Genomic DNA, 24,000 nt, shown 5'->3' with positions numbered 1-24,000 from the left:
AGTAGCTGCATCTTGATCTTGCTTTTTCCTGTTGTTAGCTGACGAATGTCGAATGCTGACGAGCTACTCCAACGTCAAATTGATACTTCTTGAATTATCGCTTTACGAGTTAATTGTTCATCTAATATTGAAACTTTCTCCATTGTAGTTGGGTTTCTCTATGAAATCCATCTTTGATGTGATGGGGGCACACAATGAGTATTCTATCCGTCACGATAGTGTATTTGATATCCAGCTGGCTACTCAAAGCATGACTTAGTTCCGTGGTAAAGCGAGAGAGACTATTAACCACGTTCCCCTTAGTCGGCGTCAAAAGATGTTGGTGCAAAATTAATCACCCCAACAATCTTGGAGATTTGTATATGTTGATGAATCTCCGCCGTTGCTTTATTTTTCCAGAACTGTAGATGAAAGATGAGGGGTACCTGCAAAGACACTCTGATGCTTAAGTCAGAGAGAGAGTCCTAGACAGGTTTTTCAGAGGAGAAAAGGAATTATCATCGTGTACCCTTTGAGTTGGATTTTAGCCTCTATTTATAGGCCCTAAACCCTAATTTGGTTTCATAATAACCCTATATTTGTAGTTATCCAGAATAACTATCAATATTTGTACTTATCCTTTAAAATTCTTATCTATCTTGAAAGATCCTTATATATTTTGTCAAGATTTGAGTTTATCTTTGAAGATCCTTATTATCTTCACAAGATTTGAGTTTATCTTGGAAGATCCTTATTATCTTCACAAGATTTGTGTATATCCCCACAACATTTGTATTTATCTTGAAAGATTCATGTCTATCTCTTTTCAAGATTTGTATCTATCTTGGAAGATCCTTGTCTATCTTCCAAGATTTGTGTCTATCTCAAAATGACTTCTACAATAAGTCATTTGGGCTTCTATAATAAGCTAGATTGGGCTTCCATAATAAACCATGTGAGTTTCCTCAATAAACCCACCGGATTCCACAATAAACCGTATTGGGCTTCCATAATAAGCCATACGGATTTCCTCAATAAACCCACCGGTTTCCACAATAACCATATTAGACCAATATCAAATGAGGGATTTCCTGTTTAGTCCACTAAACCCGATCCGGGTTAGTGACTAGTCCAGCGGGATTAAACATTTATCCTTTAGTCCAAAAAGGTTTAAACATATGTAAAGTTACCAGGCTATCCTCACTCACGCTTTAACCGTTTCCTCCCACTACTTCCTTCTTTATTCTTCTCTACAACTTCGTCGTTCTTTCTTCTCGATCAACAGTAATGAAAACTGCAAAATCAAAACATCAAAAATAAACTAAAATATGATTAGGTTTAGAGCAAAAATAATCAAAATGAAAAATCAAATTTTCAAACCAACCAAACAAACTGAAATGTTAAAAAATAAATCATCAAACAGACAAACAAAAAAATCAAACAAACTCATCAAACTGTACATATTGATCAATAATACATATTGAAAAAAGATTGAAGAAAACCCTATTTTACTAAAACCATGGAGAAATTTATATTTGGTGAATCCTGGTAAAAACAAGATCGAAGAATACAAAGAATACACAAATACCACAGTAGAAGAAGAGAGTACAAAGAAAAATAAAGAGTACAAGATCCAATTGTACATATTGATCAACAATACATATTGATATGTACCGAAGGAAAATATGTATTGAAGGAAAAAGTATGATTCAACAGTACATATTGATCTAATAGTACATGTTGATATGTACTCATGGAAACCATGTACTGAGGGGAAAAGAGCACAAAATAAAAAAAAGAGTAGATGATCCAACACTACATATTGATATGTACTAAAGAAAAATACGTACCCAAAGAAAAAGAGTGGATGATCCAACAATACATATCCAATAATACATATTGATATGTACTGAACAAAAACGTGTATCAATGGAAAAGTATATGATTCAATAGTACATATTGATACAACAATACATATTAATATTTACTCAAGGAAAATATGTATAGAAGAAAAAAAAAAGTACAAAAGAAAAAAGAGTAGATGATCCAACAATACATGTTGATATGTACTGAAAGAAAATATGTATGAAAGGAAAATGTTGATGATTCAATATGTTCTGAATGAACATATGTACAAAAAAAGAAAAAAAATTGGGTTATTGTAGGATCGTACAAAATCTCCCAATCTTTTTTATACGAACCTAAAACCCAAAACAATTTGATCAAAGATAAAATTAACAAAAAATTGAAATCAAAACTAACCGGAGACGAAAGAAGTATTAATCTTCACTTTAATAAACTAAATCATATCGTTTTGAATGGACTACCTTCGTTTTCAATGTTGAATAACAGATCCAGACGAGGAAATAGATTAAAAAGTTAAGAATCCCAATATTGATTAAATCCATATCTCTTTATTTTTTTTCTTCGCTGATCTATTAATGGAATGATATCTTGTTCTTCTTTGTTGTTCTTCTTCTTCAATTGAATTATATCTTCTTCTTCTTTGTTCTTCTTCTTCATGAATCTGCTCTCGGTCTTCTTCTTCTTAATCGATTCAGATCTGAAAAATAAAAATAATATGCTTGACGTGTTTTTATGTTAGGTATTGATTGGACGGAGGGATAATTACGACATTTATGAAATACACATAAAACACCTTGCACGTATGCTGGACGAGAGAATAAAAAATCTGGTCCAAAAGCATGTTTTTGGACCAGCGAGTTATTGTTTTCTGATGATGGACTACACAGTAACCGGTTCTTCCTAAAGTGGATTAACTAGTAATTCCTAGATATTAAATAGCTTGTGTGGTACACATGTATACTATTTTAATAGGGTACAAACAGTACCTTTCCGAAGAATAATAAATTTCTTTGAGGTTTTCTCATTTTAAAATAATGGATGTATGGACTGGGAAATGTATATTTTTACTCGTCTTATAATATTCTTTCTCCAATCATGCTAGTTATATCGTTTATAATATTCTTTCTCCAATCATGCTAGTTATATCGTTTGCTTCTTAATGGTTGACACAATTCACGAACACTAACTTGACTCGACCCTGTACTCAAGTCTAGTACTAAATTATAACTTCCTTCTCAGTGTTCTCACTGTCAAGGTAGCACCACGGACGGGTCAAATTCATTGGCAGTCTGCCTCAACAGCCCGAGTCAAAGTATGACTCGGATCCAAATCAAATCAAAAACATTCTCACATCAGCTGCCACACAGAGTAAACCCTAAAAAAACGGTTATGAACATTGGACTTCATGCGGCCTTGTTAGTGAAAATATCGAATCCATGGACAGGGCTGGGTAACTGTCCCCAATCAAAAATGGCATTGTGAATCCATGGACCATGGCTGGTAACACAGTCTAGTCTTAAATGGAAATCACAACACCAGTCCGGACTCCGCAGTTAATAACTCTCCAGCCGGGATTTGGATGAACCTAACAACCCGCCAAACCGAGGATGCTTGTTTGCGAGGCATCTACAACAGTCGATAGACTAATACTGTACTAGTAAACTAATATCGAATCCTCGAGAAGAGAATAACATAGAAAAACAAAGATGAAATTCAAATTAAAGGTAAAACCGCAAATAAGTTAAAAGAGCTATAAACAGAGTATCTACTAGCTATAAACTGCACGAGGTCTCCAAGAGCTACTGCCCTTTTTTTCCTATACAAACCCTTAACTATTTAAGGGTTGATCACTACAACTTCAGCAGCTCTTGGTTGGGCCCTGCTCCTAGCTTCGATAATTAATTAAACCTTTGTTTAGTGTTTTATGTACAAAATAGACAAGGAAACCTACTAAAACCAAAGTGAGAAATCAAATGCAACTAGTTAAGCTACTAGTGATGGTGAGCAACGGAACCAACACACTGATCACTAACTGAGATCAACTTCAACCAGTTCAGGGTTTTCCCTTTCGCTTTGGTTGGCGACTAGTTCTACTCCGAGCTGTCCTTTGTCTCCCGCACCAAATGCATAAAGTTTGCTAGATTCTGTGAGTGCGAAGGTGTGGGCATTCCAATATATCGAATTTGTGAGGCTGACTTGTACAACCCTCTCCTTCACCTGCTTAAGTGAAGTTACTATCTCGGGGTTTAACACATTTGTGTGCCTATTACCCTGTATAGAAAACATGGAAAAACAATTAGATATGTACAGATATTTCTAGAGAAAAAAAAAGCATGCGAATTTGTAGGAATCTCATGTAAATAGTAACAATTAGAGTAAACTGAAACAATTTCCTGCCAAAAATATAAACTGAACAGATCAGCTAGTTAAGGCTAGTCATTCCATACTATTTTTGATCTATTAAATGGGCAAAGAGCACAATACGTTTGAAATGCAGTAGACAGAAGAAGATTAAAAAGCCAGACCTGTCCATCAGCACCAGTACTATGTCCAAGACTGGATGATTCACCACAACCAAATGAATAGACATCGCCATCTTCCGACACCACAAAGGTAGTGTAGTCCCCTGTGGCAACATGAACTGCTTTAATATTGCTCAAGGATTCAATCACCTTTGGAACTGATTCACAATCTTCATTCCCGTGTCCTAGACATCCATAACGTCCCCAACCCCATGTGCAAACACGACCATCCTGTCCCACCACAGCAGCATGCCACGCACCTGCTGCGACTACCATAGGCTGAAGATTCAAGGTCTGAAACTGTTCAATCAACCTAGGATACCTTTCATCAGTTCTTGAACCATGTCCAAGCTTTCCACCAAGACCACAACCAACAGAGTACACAGACCTGACATAAATCAAAGCAGTTGAGAGCGGATTACTATTCGCCGCCAAACAGAACCACACCTGTCCATGATGTTGAGAATCGAAGTCACAATTACAGATGGAAAGAATACTTACATGCCGCCAGGTTGGCAAGTTAGAGCTAGAAGGTAGCAATACCCAGCCGCTATTTGAACAACCGGAATGTTCTCTAAGGGGCCTAAGAGAGGATGAGGCTCCAGATCATTGGGTTCAGTTTGATGACCAAGTTTAGCATCACTGCCCCAAGAAAAAGTATACACCCTTCCCTCCCTAGAAAGAACACCAGTGAAGAAGTTTCCAATTGCAGCTTGAACAACAAATATGTTCTTCAAGGACTCCACTGGCTGTGGGGTTGTAACAAGCTTGGATCCTTGACCTCCATACTCAGCCTCTCCAAAGGAGTCCTTCCCAAATGCATAAACTCGACCAGCATCACTTATCAGCATTGTCCTACCGGCACCAGCTGCAGCTTGGATAATCCGAATTCCTTGTAGGGATCTGCACCATATAAATTGAATGTATTTAGTTCCCTTATTTGCCTAATGGTCTCCAGCTCATTTCCATAATCACCAAGGGCCGAAGAAACGCCAAACCTGATATGACGAGGCCGCCATTCTTCTTCTAAAGTGCCATGCCCAAGCTGGCCTGAGCTGTTTGATCCGAAGGAAAACACAGACCCTTTCGAAGTCACAGCAATACTGTGACCAGGACCTGCTATTGCTTGAGACTTTTCTCTCCTGCCACAAGCTTCCCCAGCTAACAAAAACCTCAAGACCAATTTCCATGATCCACCGCATCTTTGTTTAAGAGCCTCACGTTCATCATCAGCCATTGGCTTAAATATAGCTCTTTTCTGACACATATCAAGAGCAGCAAGCTCTGATATGGACAGTTCATGATCTGGGGCAAAGTTTGCAGGCGCCCGGAAGAATGAACATGTTGCCTACCACAAACCCAAAAGAGTAGTAATTCAATCAGCAGCATTACAAATTCAAATGTACCTAAAATGCCAAATCAGTACTAATGAGGGTTTTAAGACTTGCCTCGAGTTTTGCAAGATCTTGAGGGTCCAAATTACAACCAGTTAAGACATGAAGAACAATGGATGGGTTAGCAGCTAATGGAAATTCTCCAGGAATGGAATCACCAAAGCAATGACGTTGTTGACGTGTGAACGGTGACACAACAAGAGTAGAAATGGATTGGTCTACCACAATGTTATGGTATTGAATAGATGGAGTTCCACTCGCCGTGGCATCCATCGAGCACTGCTCTAAAGTGGAAGTCGAATGAACAATTCTAACTGCAGATTACTATACAAAATGAAAAAAGAAAAAGCATTGATCACCCTTTTGGATTCTCCCCTATAAACTAATATCAAAATTTTCAAATTTTTGTTGTTTCTTACTTAGTAACTATAGAGTCCTGGATTTGGTCGATCAACTAGTTTCCACTCTGAAACCTATATATAGAACACACAAGTTCAACATTGTCATTTTCCATCAAAATTCAACATTAAATTAAAAAAGTTCAGATTTTCTGCATCAAATTAGATAAACCCATTTTTTAAAACAGAGTAGGACTATAAAAATAACCCAAGACTGATTTTCATGATATATATGAGGAACAGAATCCAGGTTACACATACCAAATCCAAACATGAAGGAAATCAGAAATCTCATGAATCAAAGCATCATCAAAAACAAGCAGAGGATATCTTCAATTACAAGTAATAGAGTAAATTTTCGTAAAATTTTTTCGTTTTTCTCAAAATTTCAGTGTTATGCAGATATACGTATATGATCAATCCATATAATAAAATCTGATCAGATATCAAAAACTAAAAAGTAAAACCTGAAATCCGTGAAGCCAACATCCGCAAAATTCTTTAAATTTACTACAAAATAAGGTAAATATTCGAAGGAATAAAACAATTGAAGAGAAAAAAAATAGGGATTTGAGTTTATATAAGATCATAACAAACCCCTATGCACGACTTTCATCATCATCCAACCCAAAAAAAGAAAAAAAGAAAAAAAAGTCAGTTTTATCCAATAAAAAGAAGAAACAAGAAGAGTTGGTGATTCTGTTTTTTTGATCTTTTCATTTCGATTAACATAGATCGAAGAGAATAAGAAGTTGTATTCGTATAAAGAAAAATTACATCTGTTAGACAAGAGGAAGAATTTCTGTAATCCCAACTGCATCTTTGAAATAATTGAGCTTTTATCTTCTTAAACAATCACAATCCGTTTCCAATTAAGATTAAGTGTGATTATAATTTTTGACACATGAATTATCGTTTTATGAATGGTGATAAGGAGAAATTGAATGGAAATGGAAGAACCTGATTAGAATTGTTTACAGAGAGGAGAAGAAAGGAAGAAAGCTCTCTTATTATGTGTCGTCTCTCTCTTTCTTTTGTATTTACGGGATGGATGATGTGTCACGTAGGGTGAGAGAGAGAGGTACAAGCTAAATTTAAAACCCCTTTTTTATACGCCTTCTTCGTTATGACACGTACATGTACATTTCTTTGTTTGTTTGTTTGTTTTTTTTTTTGGTTTTTTTTTTTTATAACAAAATACCGTTTCATTGATAGAAATTCAACGATATAACGGGTTTAAGATCGAAAATAAGAAAGTACAAAGAAGCATACCGTAAAAATATAATTTCAAAAAATCCGAAAAGAGAAAGAGAAGGATTATCGGTGTAGACCAAATACAAGTATGAATGAGAACCGAATAAATCGGAGGAGTGACGGTTTTTCTCGGAAATTAAATTCCAACCATTAAATTTGTTTTTCTTCTTAGAAAGATGTGCTCCAAAAGTAGAAGTGATTTGCTCAAATCTCTTAAACATAGTCATGAAGCTTCCGTCATCAAAAACAATGTTGGTGAAGTTTCCGTCGCCGGATAATTCAAGGATGAAGATTCCGGTGAAGATTCCGTCGCCGGAGACAACAAAGATGATGATTTCGTCGTTGGAGAGCTTTGCTAGTGATATATATACCCAATAAAGTAATCAAAAATAGCCATTAAAGTGAAGATAAACCTCCATAGAAGAGGATACAAAACCACCATCATGGTATAGATAAGAAAATATAATAAAAATGATGCAAAACTTAAATCTAAGCTAAGAAAACAATAAAAATTGAAAGAACCTGCTCAGATCCAGCCCTAAACGGACCAGATCTGAGCGGGAAGATTTTGCTGGCGGTTGGTTTTTTTTCTCCTGATAGAGAGGAGAGATGGTATGTACATTTCTTTATTAATAATGTCATCCAGTTCCCCGATTGTTCTGATGTTCTTTCTCTTGGAAGAGATATGAGGTTTACTCAATAAATAGATTTGTAGATTTGTAGAGATTTAAAAGGAGTCATGAAAATTAATAATTTTGCGAGAATTATACAGAATTGAGCAAAATTTTGTGGAGTTATGTAGAGTTGCCTAATGTCTTGCAGACATTTGTAGAGTCCTGAAGAGTTGTAAAAACAAATTTTATATAGAAATATGCATGATAGACATAAATACAAAATTTATTGTAGCTTATTTATTATAGTAACTTCAACTAAATTAAAATTTATTATAGCTTATACAAAATTTAATTCCTAGTGCGGTTTCACGAAAATGTACTAAATACTTGGACAAGTGTGCTTCACATGGGCATGGTTTGGGTGTTCTAGCTTTCTCTACCTTAGGGGAACTTGGCGAGGATATTTTGGTTTTTTTCAAGCGTCTGAAGAATTGTCTAGTTAGCAATGATGCTAGTAGCGGCTTAGGTAGTTTTCATTTTTTATTGATTAGGTGTTGTTATTCAAAGGGGAGTTGGAGCTCAACTTGTTACCAGGTTACCAACCCAAAGAGCTTTGTATGATTGTCAAAAATAAATTATCTAATATTCTATTTCCAAATTATTCGTACAAAACTTTAGGTGGCAGCCTAGCAACAAGCTAGGCGCCAACACCCCTTTGAATAGTAACTCCTACTCTATGAAAAAGAAATTTACCTACTCCCCTACTAATGTCATTGCTAACAAGACAATTCTTCAACCTCTTAAAAAAACGCAAAAAATCCTCTCCAAGCTCTCCCAACGTGGAAAATGCTAGAACACCCAGCCCATAACCATGCGAAGCACATTGAAATTAAAATAAATTATTATTATTATTTATTTATTTTGTCAACATTAATGAATTAAGAATCGTACAAGGCTTTAGTTGGTAGCCTAGCCACAAGCTGAGCACCAACCCCTTTTTGAATAGCTACACCCAATTTATGAAAAATAAAACTGCCTAGACCACTACCAGCATCATTGCTAACTAAACAATTCTTTAAACTCTTAAAAAAACATACAGTATCATCACTGAGCTCTCCCAAAGTGGTGAAAACTAGAACACCCAAACCATAACCATGTGAAACACATTCGTCCAAATATTTAGTACGCTTACGTGAAATTGCTTTCGAAATAGCTTGGCCTGGAATGAAAGAACGAACCCCATCACCAGTAAAGGGTGAGACACTTGTGACATCCATGCACACATCTTGGCCATTTTCCCAGTTGAGAACAAGGATGTCGGCTGGGCGCATATCCTTGTTGTTTTCTGATAAAAAACCCAAGGCAACTTCTTTACGCGCAGGTACACCAGCTTTGTAGCAGATATCCGCAATTACATCCCGAACCAAGTCATGGCGAAACTTGAGTCCAACATCTTTAGCACAATGTAGCGCATGATCACCAAAAATATCCATCGGTCTATTACAACAGGAGCACAAACCATCTTCGACAAAAAAGGGGATGCCAAGACGATAGCAAACAACAACACTAAACTGTCTGGGCCCAAGTCATTGATCTAACCCACTAATGGGAATAGTCAAGAGGTAATCTTGTGCATGTTTGATACGGTTACATTGTCATAGAATGGAGTCTCTTGCAGAGAGAGAAAATTGGACAGGGATTTGCTTCTTAACCGCATCAAAATAAGTGACTGCCAAGGAGTGCATAGAAGTGGGGCAGTATCATCGACGCAATAATAAGAAGGCAAACCACATACCTAAATAAAGTTCTGAAGAGCCACCTGATAAGCAGAACCATTAACTGTTGAGAATAAGTCACCAAGTATCACCTTCCGCACAGAGGTAGTCCGACTCTGAGAAGCAAGGTAGCAATAAACACGGGTGTCAACCATAGTGTAAATCCCAAGGCCACACTATGGCCTTGGGATTTACAATAACAAGCGTGAAAAGAGACTTCAAGGAGACAATAAATTTTGCAAGCAATTAAACTGAATGTGCAAAACATCATTCACAATAAAAAGAATCTTAATTTGCATTTCTTAAAACTAGTTTGCTAAACAAGAGTTCGAAGTACAAACTCATTTGTGAAGTAGTTGGTAAACACACATAACAGTAAGATAAATTAAAGAGATTCATTTGATAAGAGTATCAGTATGATACATAAGAAAAAGATCCACTAGCATGTCAAGCAACTATATAAGAATCCTTCGGAATCGGTAAGGTTTGTATTATCATCCTAAAATGAAGGATATGGAGAGGCAAGTCTGGGGTCACACACGACGTATAATTCGTTAATAAATAAATAAAGTAGAAGAAAAGCATGTTGCATGTTGGTGCCACCTGTCCTGTTAGCTCTTAGAGAGGTTCCTCCAGCCCACGAAATATTATGTCATTTTTCATAACTTTCTTAAATTCCTTCTAGTTTACAGAAGCACTCGAGTCCAACGGCGTCGGCAATAGTCAACACAACTTACCAGCTGTTTTAAATTATTCTTAAGGCATTTCATTCTCTTGCTGAGATCCGTTTTCTTATGTACGGTGCTTGAGGCTATAGACTTCGAACACCACGGTGTCTTCAAAACAGAACATGAGTTAGGGCTGTCAACGGGTCCGGTTCCTCCCGGGTATCATACTACCCGGAACCGGACCCTATTATTTTTTCCGGTTCCGGGTCCGGTTCCTAAATTAGTTGGCCCGGAACCGGAACCTATTAAACAGCCGGTACCCACCGGTTCCGGGTATTAAACGGGTACTTCAAGTTCAGTTTTATTACACATCAGGTCATAGAAATGTAAGTGGTTTACGAAGTCAATAAATTGTATCGAATCTTAATTCCGAACTGTTCACAATCCCAGCTTTAGTACAACAGCTCCTACATAACCAATTTAATCCCCACCCTTTATCTTCGCAGTTCTAATCTATAAAGAACTGCCGCCATCGTCCATGACCAGTAGAAGTTTACATCTACAATCTCAGACCATCATAGCAATTTGAAGCACAATCTCAGATAACACACAAACTTCCTTGTAGCTCCAGTTCCACCACAGCCTTGGCTTGCACGACTGTAACTCCAGTGCTTTGACCTCGGCTCTCAGCTCTATTGCGCCAATTCAGTCCCTCTGACCATCGCCTTCATGCTATACTACTGACCCATTCATTCTATTTCCTTAACCAGTTCATGAGCTATTGCTTCTGTAATAGCGAGCCGACAAGCAATCCACATAAACTTCATTAGTAACCCACTACTCTCCTCTGCAACTGTAGCTGCAACTTCATTTCGCATGCTTCAGTTCGGCACCAATGTATTCAGCCAAACTTCACCTGCAACGCCGAGCTCAGACCATTCATACAACACTTACAGACCAGCCTTCCCCACGCCATCCAATACCAACACAACACCATATTTTTCTTGTTCTCATGACCACTACCAGAAATTCCACCAACATCATCAATACCATCTCTATCTCCATCATCTCAGGCTCAGGCCACTAACCCATGAACATCATCAATACAAAACCCATTTCAATCTCTGCATTCACGGAAATTCCAACAAAGCAAACCCCAGTTCAGAAGCTCCTTCTCAGTACAAGATTTAATCAAACAACCATTACCAACCTCAGCTGTTGCTTCAATTTCTCTTAAACCCATTGCAGTAGCAATAATTCTGCACTCAATCCAACAGCTTCTTGATCACCAATTTCATATCACCACTACAACTCCCATGTACAGCTCAACTACAACAAGTCAGCTGTACCAATTCTTCTCGGAAAGTTTCTTGGCTCCTGCAACAGCTGCTTGCACTCTACCAACAGCATCACACCTTCAATGCATAATTAATCGCAGTTTCATTCGAACACAGACCAACACATACCACTTCAGTTGCTGCATCTCATTCTGTAGCTCTAACATCATTACAACTGCAGCTGCAACACCATGGCCAGCTTCAATTCATGACAGCATCTTCTTCTAGATGTGAATAGCTTCAAACCCTCTCAGACCACCACAGCTGGCGTTCAACTTAGAAACCCTGATTCCATTTCATGAACACCACCATCAACAGCTGAATCAAAACTTAATCTCAGCATCGAGAAAAACCCCAAAACTGACAAACCCTAACTCTTCAATTTCAATTTCAATTTCAACTTCTCTTCACTGTGTGCTCTCTAGATCTGTGGACTCTTCCAATTCTTCTTTAAATTCCTCCATCTATCAACACAATCATAGAAGTAACGATTTCTTCTTGATCTCCACCTTCAATCTTCACCAGATTTACAACATCATATGTTTCTCGACTGAAGCTTATTCTACAAATCCAACCCAACACAGATCGATTTGTTAACTCGTCATAACTCTCGATTCCCTCTCTCAAATCAACAGCCGCAGTCTCCATTTCTTTCTCTGAATTTCTAAACCTTCCTCAGACAGCAGCCGTCATGACTTGCCTCGGCTCTCTGAAATTGAGGTGGAGTGAAATGAAGAGGTGAAAATTGTGGAACCACCTCCATCTATCCTCAAATACCACACTTGAAAACAGATCAAATACAACAGCATCACCATCGTTATCAAGATCTAGCCACTAATTAAAAAGAACTGCCGATTGAGTATGAATAAAAGTTATTTAATCAATAAGCAGATAATCATCTACAACTTCAAAAGCTAAACAAAGGAATTTTAAACAAACAAATTTTATTATTATCAGTCAATCCTCTAATTGATAAAGAGATTCGAGATATACGTTTGACAAAAAAAAAATTTGCAGTAAACATTTACAACTTACGAAATTAACAACTTTGAATTTTAACTTTTAGCTACAACCCATCATTAAACGTTACTAAGATAGCAGATCTGAAACAGTGTCTCCTCATTATAACACATGAAAAGATGAAAATTTCATCAGGACAAGAAATTATTACATAGATGGAGAGAATGAAAGGCCAATTTTGAGCGGAGCTTGGAACGGAGGGTGAAAGCAGAAGAGTCAGATGCGGAAATTTTAGGTTATGTTTGTCTATAATTGTTAACGACGTATATATATAACCTTTCACATGACCGAATTAACCCCAGAAAAACAAATACTTACAATACCCGACTACCCGCCGGGTAGGAACCGTATGGAACCATTTATTAACGGGTTCATTCGGGTAATTACCCGTCGGGTCCTAACTTGTTAATGGGTCCTATTTTAGGACCCAGAACCGGACCCTATTCTCCCGGATCCGGTTCCGGTTGCGGGTAATGGGTACCCATTGACAGCCCTAAATGTATATTACTAACACACCTAAAAATATGTATATCACGGCATTTAGTGTAGTTTTCGCATCCCAAAACCGACGAGACTATTTCAACAATAATACTGTCAAACTCATAGATTTTCTTTTTCTTCTCAGCAAATGCTACGACCATCATATTTTAAATATTTCAGAGTTACATAACAAAAACAAGATACACAAGCATAGACGGAAGGATATATTCTTGGTGAACTGAAACAGATTCAAATACGACACATCAATATATTACTATGGTTTTTTTTTTTTTTTAGACAACCGAAGTGTACGAAAGTGAATTGAAATTCGAAAAATCGACCATTTCAGCAAGTAAGAAAACCTAACACAGTGCCGATAAGTCGAAACCTTTTCTCTGATGCCAACTGTAACGGACGGGAAAATTTTCACTCTAACAAGTTGGATTTCAAACCGACTAACTGGGTCAAACTCCCGGTACGTCACTAAAAAAAAATTAAAATGAAACAATAAAGAAAATCAAGCATAAAGAAGACTTGTCAAGTTTTTAAATCTTAAGAAAGATAACATTTCTGGACTAGCTTAGATAGGTCCAGAGGTTAGAAAGCTCAAAGAGACCATTGGCATTTCTAGCAAATCAAATGTGGAAATGAGTATACATACAGAGATTTAGTTCAAAAATTTAAAACAGGACGTGTCCAAATGGTCCATTTATTTTAAACATTTAAACAAACACTCACAGCATTACTCAAATAATGGTGAAAATATGAAAATGCACAACTGGAAGTTCAAACATATTAAGCAGTCTCTTCACATACTTAGGCAAAGTTAATGGACGCATGTACACCTCTTTTAACAGTAGGGAAACAAGCCAAGTATACATGAGGAGAAAACAAGTCCAAAAAAAGAAATTAACTTGCATATACTGAAGCATGCTAATACATTAACGTTACCAAAAAATGTAAGTTTCATAAGAGGTTCTGTATATACCGAATCTAAAAAGACCTTAAAACTTTACAAACTTGAGCAAACATATCATTTCGTTGCAAAATAAATAGCCATTATACGCATCAAAAACATGGCAGTATCCAGAAAGAGAACGACAATAAAAATACACATGGATATTTGTAAAGCAAATCACACCAGCATCCCCGTGAGATACATATTATACTAGCAAAATACTAACTTTTAACGCACTAAAAGCCTACCGTCAGCTCTGCCCAGCTTACTGCTGCAAGCTCCGCTCGTACTCTGTGGAAAACAAAACTAAAAGGAGTGAGCCACAACTCAGTAGGGGATATAACAATTTGGTACAAAACGTTGACGTAAAAATATGAAAGCATGGGCAAGAACAGCAACAATAATAATTTACAAAATGTAAAGCTTTAAACAATCAGGCGATGACTAAAATTCACTGCTACAAATACAGATAAGTCACTCTACTATTCCTTTGGTGAACGCCATTGTCAGGGTAGTCTGATACCAGCCACCGTTATCAAACAAATGGTCTTCCGGGTTGCCATCCGTAGATGGGGTGCCAATTAAGGATTGACGGTCCTATAGTAGAGTCATCTAGCTTCCAAACCAAATCGATTATCGTCAAGCAAACTTCCAGAAACCAAGTTATGAAGAACTCATAGATACAAGCAGTGGAAGCAATTGCGTCATTCTTAAGAATCAAAGAAATATACAATCACAAGTACATTCCAGAATAGAAAGACAGATGCCAAGACCAAAAGCTTAACCGACACAAGTATACTTGTGCGGTCTCAGTCTCACCGGATAGTCGACCAAGCAAAATCCAACATGGAAATCTAATAAAATTGCAGCAAATACATATCCATGGAGTAAAATAATGGATACAAAATCTAACGTAAGCCAGAGAAAATCTCGCATTGTAGTCCTAATTGCCGAGAGAGTTTATCATCGAAATAAAGTGCACAAAACTAATTTATATTATAAAATGCTTGGATATTAAAAGATCCACAGCGTGTAATTCAAAACCAAAATAATTTCTAAAATAGTTGCTCAAGGAATCATTAGACGCAAGGTGGTGCACTAAGGAACAAACTACAAACTGAAAACAATTGGTATATATAGGTGACATTAAAACTATAAAGTTTATCTCTTTTTGTTTAAAAATTCAATCAATAAGATCACACCAAAGATACATATCAAAAAGTAAAACTAAGCATGGAGTAGCACCAGATGAAACATCAACATTTAGGTATGAATTTACAAAAAGGGCAAGCAAAAGAAAAATGAACAGGTGTTTTTATGGTCTTACTTAACAAGGGTTTATATGCTCGACGAACATCGATCCATGAAACAAGGCAACAGTAAAGCAAGTGCTTGGTACATTTTGGTTTCATTATTTTGTTAAAACTTTCAAATTTTTGTTGTAGGTGGAGTTTTCAAATATTAAAGCTCATTGGGTCATTTTCTCAAACAGTTAAAGAGTCGGTTTAGAAACTCAGTCCAAAAATTGAATTTGGAAATAAAAATCGAACGTAGGCAGAAACAATATGCCTAGTCTTTATAAACTTATTTATAACAATCAAAATTTATACGCGATTGTTGATGGTGGATTTTAGTTCATGGTTAAAATTGTAAAACCAAAGTAATATGCTGACATCCTACAAAGGATAAAGCCATTTGATAAGCGATGAGCGCAGAAAACCTCTCGCCTTATTTATTTGAAGCAATTCAATAGATATACAAAATTCACTCAGAATAGTGCATGTAGCAACAATCCCAAATATTCTGTGTATTTATAGCATTATTAATTAATGCATGAGTTGCCTTGTATTTCCTGTGATGTTCTCAGCAGGACTCTCATTATTGGTGCGGCATGACGACTGAGTGTTTACTCTCAGCAGAGTAACACGAATCTCCAAGTGTCAATAGTGGGGTATGCACGAAATACCCGCAGGCCATACCATTCTCTAACCAAGAGAACCCTGTGTCGGTGCGCTTATATTAGCCCGATCGAGCATGTTTAATTCCCTAAGGGAAATCTGGACTGTCCATGTCAGTTTCAGAAACGATCACGGCCACGCAAGTTGGACGCATAATTTAGCTAGCCTAGACGAACCCTAACAGGAGCAGGCAATCACCGTGATATTCACCGGCGGGACGCCTATGCCCTAGCCGGTCGAACACCACGCTATACCCCTAACGCCTGTCAAACGCCGGCCCCAAAGAGGGATGGCCGCGTTGCTTTGGGGAAGGCTCAAACGAGCAAGACCGCTCAAAGCAGTCTTAAAATCATCATGACCGTCCAACTTCACCAGCCTGGTTGGACGGATTAGATCATCCCGCAATTGATCAGTGAAATGCTAATGCACACATTAGCGGGCCCACTCCTCATCCACCTGATCAGTTTTCTCACGACCTAGCCCTAGAGCAATGAACACTTGATCGAAGTGTGGCTTACGTGATGCTTAAAGGGTCGGGAAAATCCCACTAGCGTCTTAAAACGATCACAACCATCCAACTTCGCCAGCATGTTTGGATGGCTTAGGTCACGCCTAGGAGCATCGGGAAAGAACACATAAGTTCACCATCAGCCCAACGTGGGCCCCACACAATCGACTTCTCCAAAGGAGAAGCATAGCTTGCAGAACCGATTGGCCAAAGTCACGCGTGCGTGACTGTTCTAAAACCCTAATTAGGGTTTGCGGCGCTGCATAACTATCGCAGTTCGATCACGTCCATCCATCTTCGCCAGCCTAAACAGAGGGTGTAGATGTAGGCTTAAGAGGAACCAAGAGTATCAACGTGATCAGCGTGGGGGCCCACCTATGCGTGTGACCCATCGGCCTAGGAAAACCATGGCCGAGCGCCTCAAAACGCACGCTTAAAGGAGGCATGTCACGCAGTTCCCAAATCCTTTGCGGCAAAAGATTTCTATTGCAAATCGATCACGGCCACTCACCTTCGCCAGACAAATTGAGTGGCCTACATTGCACCTTCACGAGACAGAGTGGCATTGACTTGTACACCGGAAATCCGTCTACATGCATGCCCGGTCGGTCCCACCAGAAACTTTGTCCATGCTTGATTTCGGTCAAGCTAAAGAGTGATGCTTACGCACCTCTTTAAAACCCTAAAATCCATCAACGGTTGCAAACATGTGTCGCAGATCATCTCGTCCGTCCAACTTTGCCATCTTGGTCGGACAATCTAGGCTAAGAGTTAATCGGCCAATGAGGCACCTTGGTGATCACCGTCCGTCACTCTACCACAAGGAGTGATCGGTCAAGGGATGGCCCGCCCATGCGGCCTTCAAACGATCACTCGAAAATGGTGGGGCATGCAGCTATTTTAAGAAGCTTAATCGACGACTTACTCCGTTAAGCTTTAAAACAACGATGATTCATACATATTGATTGTATTCAATGCATTACATGCATAAAGTATACACGATATTTCATGAATATCGATTTCTTAAATAACTCAATTTTTTAACCTAGCACCGTATGCTACTTCCTGTGGGTCCCACGATCCACTGATTCGAGACATCAAGCATATCACAAACCGGGGGATACTTACTGGGGTATTGGTCTGGCGGTTTACAGCGTGCGGCGTGCAACGCGTCCATTTACAAGAACGTGTCAGGAGGCATGGACGGTTAAGGTGATGAGGGAAGTGGGCCAAGACGTGATCATGTAACCACCTACACGACTCCACTACTCCATCACTCAACTTCCTCCACTTCCTACGAGATGAGGGTTTGCGCTCAATGACTTGTATAAATAGGTCCTTCGACTATTTCAAAACAACACGAAAAAAGACACAGAAAAACCAAGTGTTGTCACAGTATCCAGAAAACACCCAGAACTGATAGTTTACATTGTGCAAGCCAGTTCGACGTTCTGATACAAGTCATAAACAGCCAACACCTTCACAATATCAACACCTTCTTCGCTTCCCTCCCTAAGATCAACCCCATCTCCTTCACTTTTTGACCGAAGCAAGTCTGGAACGGCCATTTCTTGGTTTAGTCCAGAATTGTGTAGATTGATCTCTTGAATCAAAAGCACTCCTGTGCAGTGCATTTGTTTAGGGTTTAGATTCGTTTCTCATCAACACACCCCAAATTGCCAAAAACAGCAGAAACAGTTTTCATCCATAAACAGCGATTCAACATGAAAATATTAATATAGAGAAAATATGAGATTTCAAACTAATACCGTTTACAAAATCATCAAAGCGATTTTGGGACAACGATTATTAAATTCTCGGTTAATAAGCATTCTAGATACTCAATCAAAAATCAACCCATACTGTAAATGATCATACTTTAAAACCAAGTCATATAAAAGATTAATATAGGTATGGAAAGAAAATTCCAAATTCACTCTCGGCAACTATGACAAAACAAAACGAGTTAATTTCAAAACTAACCAAAAATAAACTAAATCAAAATTTGTGAATACCCATTCATTGATTCAAAGTAATCACGAAATATCATAGGGAAATGTAAATCAAATAATCATTAAAACCATCAGAACCCATAGTTCAAAATGAAAGAAACCCCTACCTATACCGTGGTCGAACCTTCAATCCAAAAATGGATGATGGGTTACGCATTGTATTCCATTTCGGAAGTCTTCTTCCTCGCTTGTGGTGGTGGTGAAGCAGCAGTAGAAATGGGGAGAAAAGAAGTACGGGTGGAGCAAAGAAAAATACGAAGTATGTCTTCTAGCAAAGGTTTATCTTGGTGTTGAAAAACCAAGACAAAAACCCTCTTAGCGCATGCCCAGTTACGTGTCAACCATGCTGAAGGTTTTTAGAACTTTCACATTCTTCTACTAATCAAGCACCCTAATACTACTAAGGGATGATCGAATTATTTATAAACACCCACAAAAAATTTAAGCACTCACCATGGATATACGTATCCACTTCTAGGATTTCACGTGCACAATACACAATTCTAACTCTCCACTCGAAATGCCAAACCGAATTTGAGCGTCCGTTATAGAAAGGGTATTTCTGCAACTACAAGATGACAATTACATCATCCATGACGTCACCCTAGGACCAAACCATAATTTGCAGGACCAAACTGTAATATATATTTTGAAAATGGACCAAACAGACAGTTGACTCAGTCAACTGGACCAAACTCTCATTAATATATTATTTCTAGGACCTATTGGTATTTCCCACATATATGAAACCATAAAGATTAATACTGCAAAATCATCTTCCAAATAAACTTTAGAATTTAAATAAATAAATCTAAAAACATTGCAAGATGAAAATCGTTGGAAATAGCTATGTGTACTCACAATAATGGCTATTGCAAACCCTAGTTATCCTTCTTAAAACTCAAATTCTCATAAGAATTTTCCTAGACATTAAGACCTTTGAGAATTTCTTTATCGTCCCCGAACTCCTTGTCGTCAACAGTCATTGGAACATAAGGTTCATGGAGATAGGAGTCAATTTCAACGAACCTTCTTGACTAATGTCGAACCAGGGCCTTCTGAACTTCAAGAGTCCTAAACACAAAAGACTTTATTTGCCGCATCTCCTTTCTTATTTCCTTCAACTCTTCAAGAACACCAGAAACTTCTGTTGATTAGAAGGAACATCTCTTGGTTTTCTCACATTCCTCCTTTTTATTTTCAAAGTTGGAGGTACAGGAGATTTATCTTTTTCCTTCATGATTGATGGCTTAACAACCATATTAACATATTTTCCATCAGAAGACACAATGCTTGGATTCTCCATACCAGTATGAGATTGTGAGAGGAATTGACAAATCAGACTCAACAAGCAATCTTGTGATAAAAAGAGTTTTTAGAGAAGGAAAAAGGAATGTAGGGTTACGAAATCTTTATTCATTAAAGCATTCACGTATGCACAAATCACAACCCTAAAGAAGGCAGAATTGTCGAATTTGACCCTCTTTTATTGCTCAAAAAGAGTAATGTCCTTTCAATATCAATTAGATATGAAAAGATGGAAGAATTCCAAAAGGTGAAAACAAGACCAAAAAGACGAAAAAAAATGACAAAACTTTTTCTCTTTTCCTAAAGCCTGAAGTGTGCAAACCCTTTTCTCTTTCTGAACCAGGCACATGAGACAAGATACACAACCAACACATTAAGTTGTGCTGGGGTGAACACAAATTCTTAGAACCCTGTTTCACAGATTGTCTAGACCGAATTCTTTTCTCTAGTGGTCTAGTTTTTTCTTTGGAAATTAACTTCTTTGGGGAAGAGATGAGATTACATACCTCAGACGATTTGTGAACAAGTTTGAGCTTGTTTGCTAATCGATTTGCTTTTCGTTGTCTTATATTTGTACTTGAAACATTCGGAGAGTTCATGACCCTTGAGAGTACAATAAGAACATGTCAATATGGAGGATGATTCAAACGTCATGGTTGTGCAAGCTGCTAGACAAATGGTAGAACCTGGAAGATTAGAAACAAAATTTCCAGTAGATAAAGAGAAGTCCATTTTATTCTCCAAATTGGTTGAAGTTTCTCCGGGAAGAATATCGAGATTAATGTACGTATTGCTACAATTATCAAAATCAATATTTTCACATAGGAGCGCAACACTTGATTTTTCGTCTTCATTAGAATCATAGTGATCAGACATTTCATCAAGAGTCGCAGCAAGACCTTTGTTTCCAGTGTATTTTCTACGATTTGGACACTCATTAAATGACCAGAACCTTTACACTTGAAGCACTGTGGCAAATATGTTAGAGCACTACTCTGTCGAACTCGCATGCGTTGCTATCTCAAGCATGTTTGTCAATGTTAGTGATCAAAACTATAAGTCTTAATTTCTAGCCTATTTATAGATGTCTCGGACTAGGACATAGTTTGTGTAGTTGAGCTTAGACTTCACGACACTTATCACTTGAAGACGAAGAACTACTAAGGAGAGATTGTGGAACTTCATCGACAAAAGGTATGTGGAGACTTAAACTCATCTATCACTTGGAAAGTCTAGTTCTACTCTATCTTCTATATTGAGACATAATTCGTGTTACGATGTAGTTTTCTCTATACATATTTGAGATTTCGAGCTGAGTATATCTCGCTTACATATTTCTCGAAATATGTGTTGGTAAGCTTTCGCTTCGACCAAGTTCATCTTATATCATGAGAAAATTGCCGAGTAACATCTTACATGGTTTGTGTGATACAATCATTTGGTGTAAGACTTGGAATGTTTCGATAATGACTATTTCAATATCTTGGAAATTGCTTTGATGCTAATAGTGTGTGAAAACGGCTATTGTCATTATAGAAGAATGTTTCAATGATTGAAATAAAGAGTTTAGAATCCTGTAACCATCTTTGGATATAAGCATAGCGTGTTCGCACATTAGTGTATAAGTCCAAAACCGGGAGCCTAAAGTATGCATACTTGTGTGTATACAAAAAGGTTGTACGAGACTGGGTAAGTATGCATACCCGTACGCATACTGGTGGAAGTTCACGTCCGTGAATTTCTGTTGAGTTTGAAAACCAAAACCAAACTCATCCAGTTACCTAAAGTACATGTACCCGTACGCATATTTTGGAAAGTTCACGTCCGTGAATTTTTGCTGAGTTTGAAAACTAAAACAAACTCAAATCCGGTTACTTAAGTACGGATATCCGTACGCATACTTAAGTGGTTACTTTCTAAGATCGGTTGTACATGAACCTAAAACATTTATCAATAAGGAATGCAATCTTTGCAAACCGTGGCTATAATGCTCATGTATCGATTCGAGTGAATCAAACCAATTTTTCTTCAATTGTGTTCTTGTATAAATTCCTGAGAATATAGCAATTGAACAACTCTTTAACTAGTTTCACTTGAGTCATTTGAACTAGTTACAGTTAAGATGAATATGGTTGATATGAGAGTAATCATATGGCTAACCTTGGTTAACTATTTGTGAACCAACATGGTGTACACGTTTGGGTACGGTTACATAAACCTAAATGAGGGTACATTTCATTTGTGTGTAACAAGCTAAGTTCGATCTAACGGTTGAAAGATATTAGCTTGGCTGAATCAGGTTTGTCATCTAACGGTAATTATTGAATGCTTTGTTAACAAGGTAACTTGGATTGCAAACCCTGATTTGAAAACTATATAAAGGAGAACTCTAGCAATTGGAAAACCTAATCCTCACACCTCATGTGTGTTATTAGTTGCATAACTAGAGTCGATTCTCCTTTAACCTTAGGTTTCTTCTCGAGACCCTGTAGGTTAACGACTTGAAGACTTCATTGGTATTGTGATGCCAGAACCAACTATTCTCTTTGTAGTTGCATGATATGATCTTGATGTTTCTATCGTGATTGAGTGCAATTGTAAAATTGGCTTGAATAATCACAAACACCTTCGTATCATCGTTTGTGATTCCACAATAACTTGTTTCGCTAGTCGATTAAGTTTATTGTGAGGTGATTGATAATACTAGGCTGTTCTTCGGGAATATAAGTCCGGTTTATCAATTGGTTCCTTTTCACCTTGATTTATCAAAAGACGGAACAAAAACTCTTGGGTATTTTTGTGGGAGACAGATTTATTCAGTCCTATAGACTTTTATGTGGGAGACAGATTTGTTATCGTAACAACTCTTAGTTGTGGGTGGGATCAACTAAGGGAATCAAGTGCATCGTATCCTGCTGGGATCAGAGACGTAAGGAGCGCGCAACTGTACCTTGAATCAGTGTGCGATTGATTAGGGTTCAGCTACAGTCCAGTCTGAAGTTAATTGGTAGTAGGCTAGTGTCTGTAACGGCTTAATACAGTGTGGTGTTCAATCTGGAATAGGTCCCGGGGTTTTCTGCATTTGCGGTTTCCTCGTTAACAAAATTCTGGTGTCTGTGTTATTTCTTTTCCGCATTATATTTTGTTATATAATTGACATATCACAGGTTGTGCGTTAAGATCAATTAATTAGAATATCCAGCCTTTGGTTGTTGATTTACATTGATTGACACTTGAACATTGGTCTTTGGTACCGTTCAAGTAATTCCTCTTATATTTAATCGGGCTCGCAGATTTCCATTTGCTGATTGCGGATTGAATTAAGAGTTAGAGATATTAAACTTCTTGATATAATTTATTCTAGATTGAATCTGACTGTCTAGTTGATTATCTAGAAAGTATATTGGAGTAAGTCCTCTCAGATTTCCAAACTAATTGTTTGGTGTGGTTGTTAGACCCCCGCATTTTCAATTGGTATCAGAGCAGGCAAACACATTAAAGACTTTACAAGTCTGTGTTTGTAGCGATCTGATATGGACAGAGGTGTTATCTCTATAAACGTACCACTAGTCTTCGATGGCTCAAATTACTTGTGGTGGAAAATTGCTTTGCGTGCCTTTCTTCAAGCACGAGATTTTCAATCATGGGTTTATGTAGTTAATGGCTATGATGCTCTCATTGTGGCAGTAGGGAATGCGACCGTTCCTAAGGATATTGGTACACATGACGCTGCTGAGATACTTGCTGCAAAGAAAAACTCCGACGGTTTGAATGCCATCATACATGCCATTACCCCAGATCTTGAACACCATGTGACTACGTGTACTCGGTCTAAAGATAATTGGAATATCTTAGAAACCGTATTTGAAGAAAATACTAGTGAAAAGGAAGCTAGGATTCAAAACCTTAATTCCGATTGGGAAAACCTTCATATGGCAGATGAAGATTC

The 24,000-nt window shown here is 37.7% G+C and overlaps 1 protein-coding gene across 5 annotated transcripts; it reads right to left on the bottom strand.

Annotated features, from left to right (window-relative positions):
- Positions 1-3,557: 3,557 nt before the first annotated feature.
- On the bottom strand, positions 3,558-7,192 carry LOC113282385 (ultraviolet-B receptor UVR8). Of its 5 annotated transcripts, none has more exons than XM_026531372.1 (7): positions 6,627-7,192; positions 6,181-6,234; positions 5,816-6,085; positions 5,366-5,715; positions 4,869-5,270; positions 4,371-4,755; positions 3,558-4,116 (listed from the first exon to the last, which is right to left on the bottom strand). In XM_026531372.1, the coding sequence occupies exons 3-7, from the start codon at positions 6,032-6,034 to the stop codon at positions 3,874-3,876; spliced, it is 1,599 nt and encodes a 532-aa protein (XP_026387157.1). In that variant the 5' UTR covers positions 6,035-6,085; positions 6,181-6,234; positions 6,627-7,192; the 3' UTR covers positions 3,558-3,873. The 5 variants fall into 5 exon arrangements, with proteins under 5 accessions (XP_026387157.1, XP_026387159.1, XP_026387158.1 ...); XM_026531374.1 differs by having other exon boundaries at positions 5,816-6,075; XM_026531373.1 differs by having other exon boundaries at positions 5,816-6,234; positions 6,627-6,768; positions 6,937-7,192.
- Positions 7,193-24,000: the final 16,808 nt, after the last annotated feature.

The sequence above is a fragment of the Papaver somniferum genome, chromosome 5 (genome assembly GCF_003573695.1).
Source record: "Papaver somniferum cultivar HN1 chromosome 5, ASM357369v1, whole genome shotgun sequence".
NCBI lineage: Eukaryota > Viridiplantae > Streptophyta > Magnoliopsida > Ranunculales > Papaveraceae > Papaver > Papaver somniferum.
Note: the sequence above shows the minus strand (reverse complement) of the source record. Positions and strands in the feature narration are given on the sequence as shown.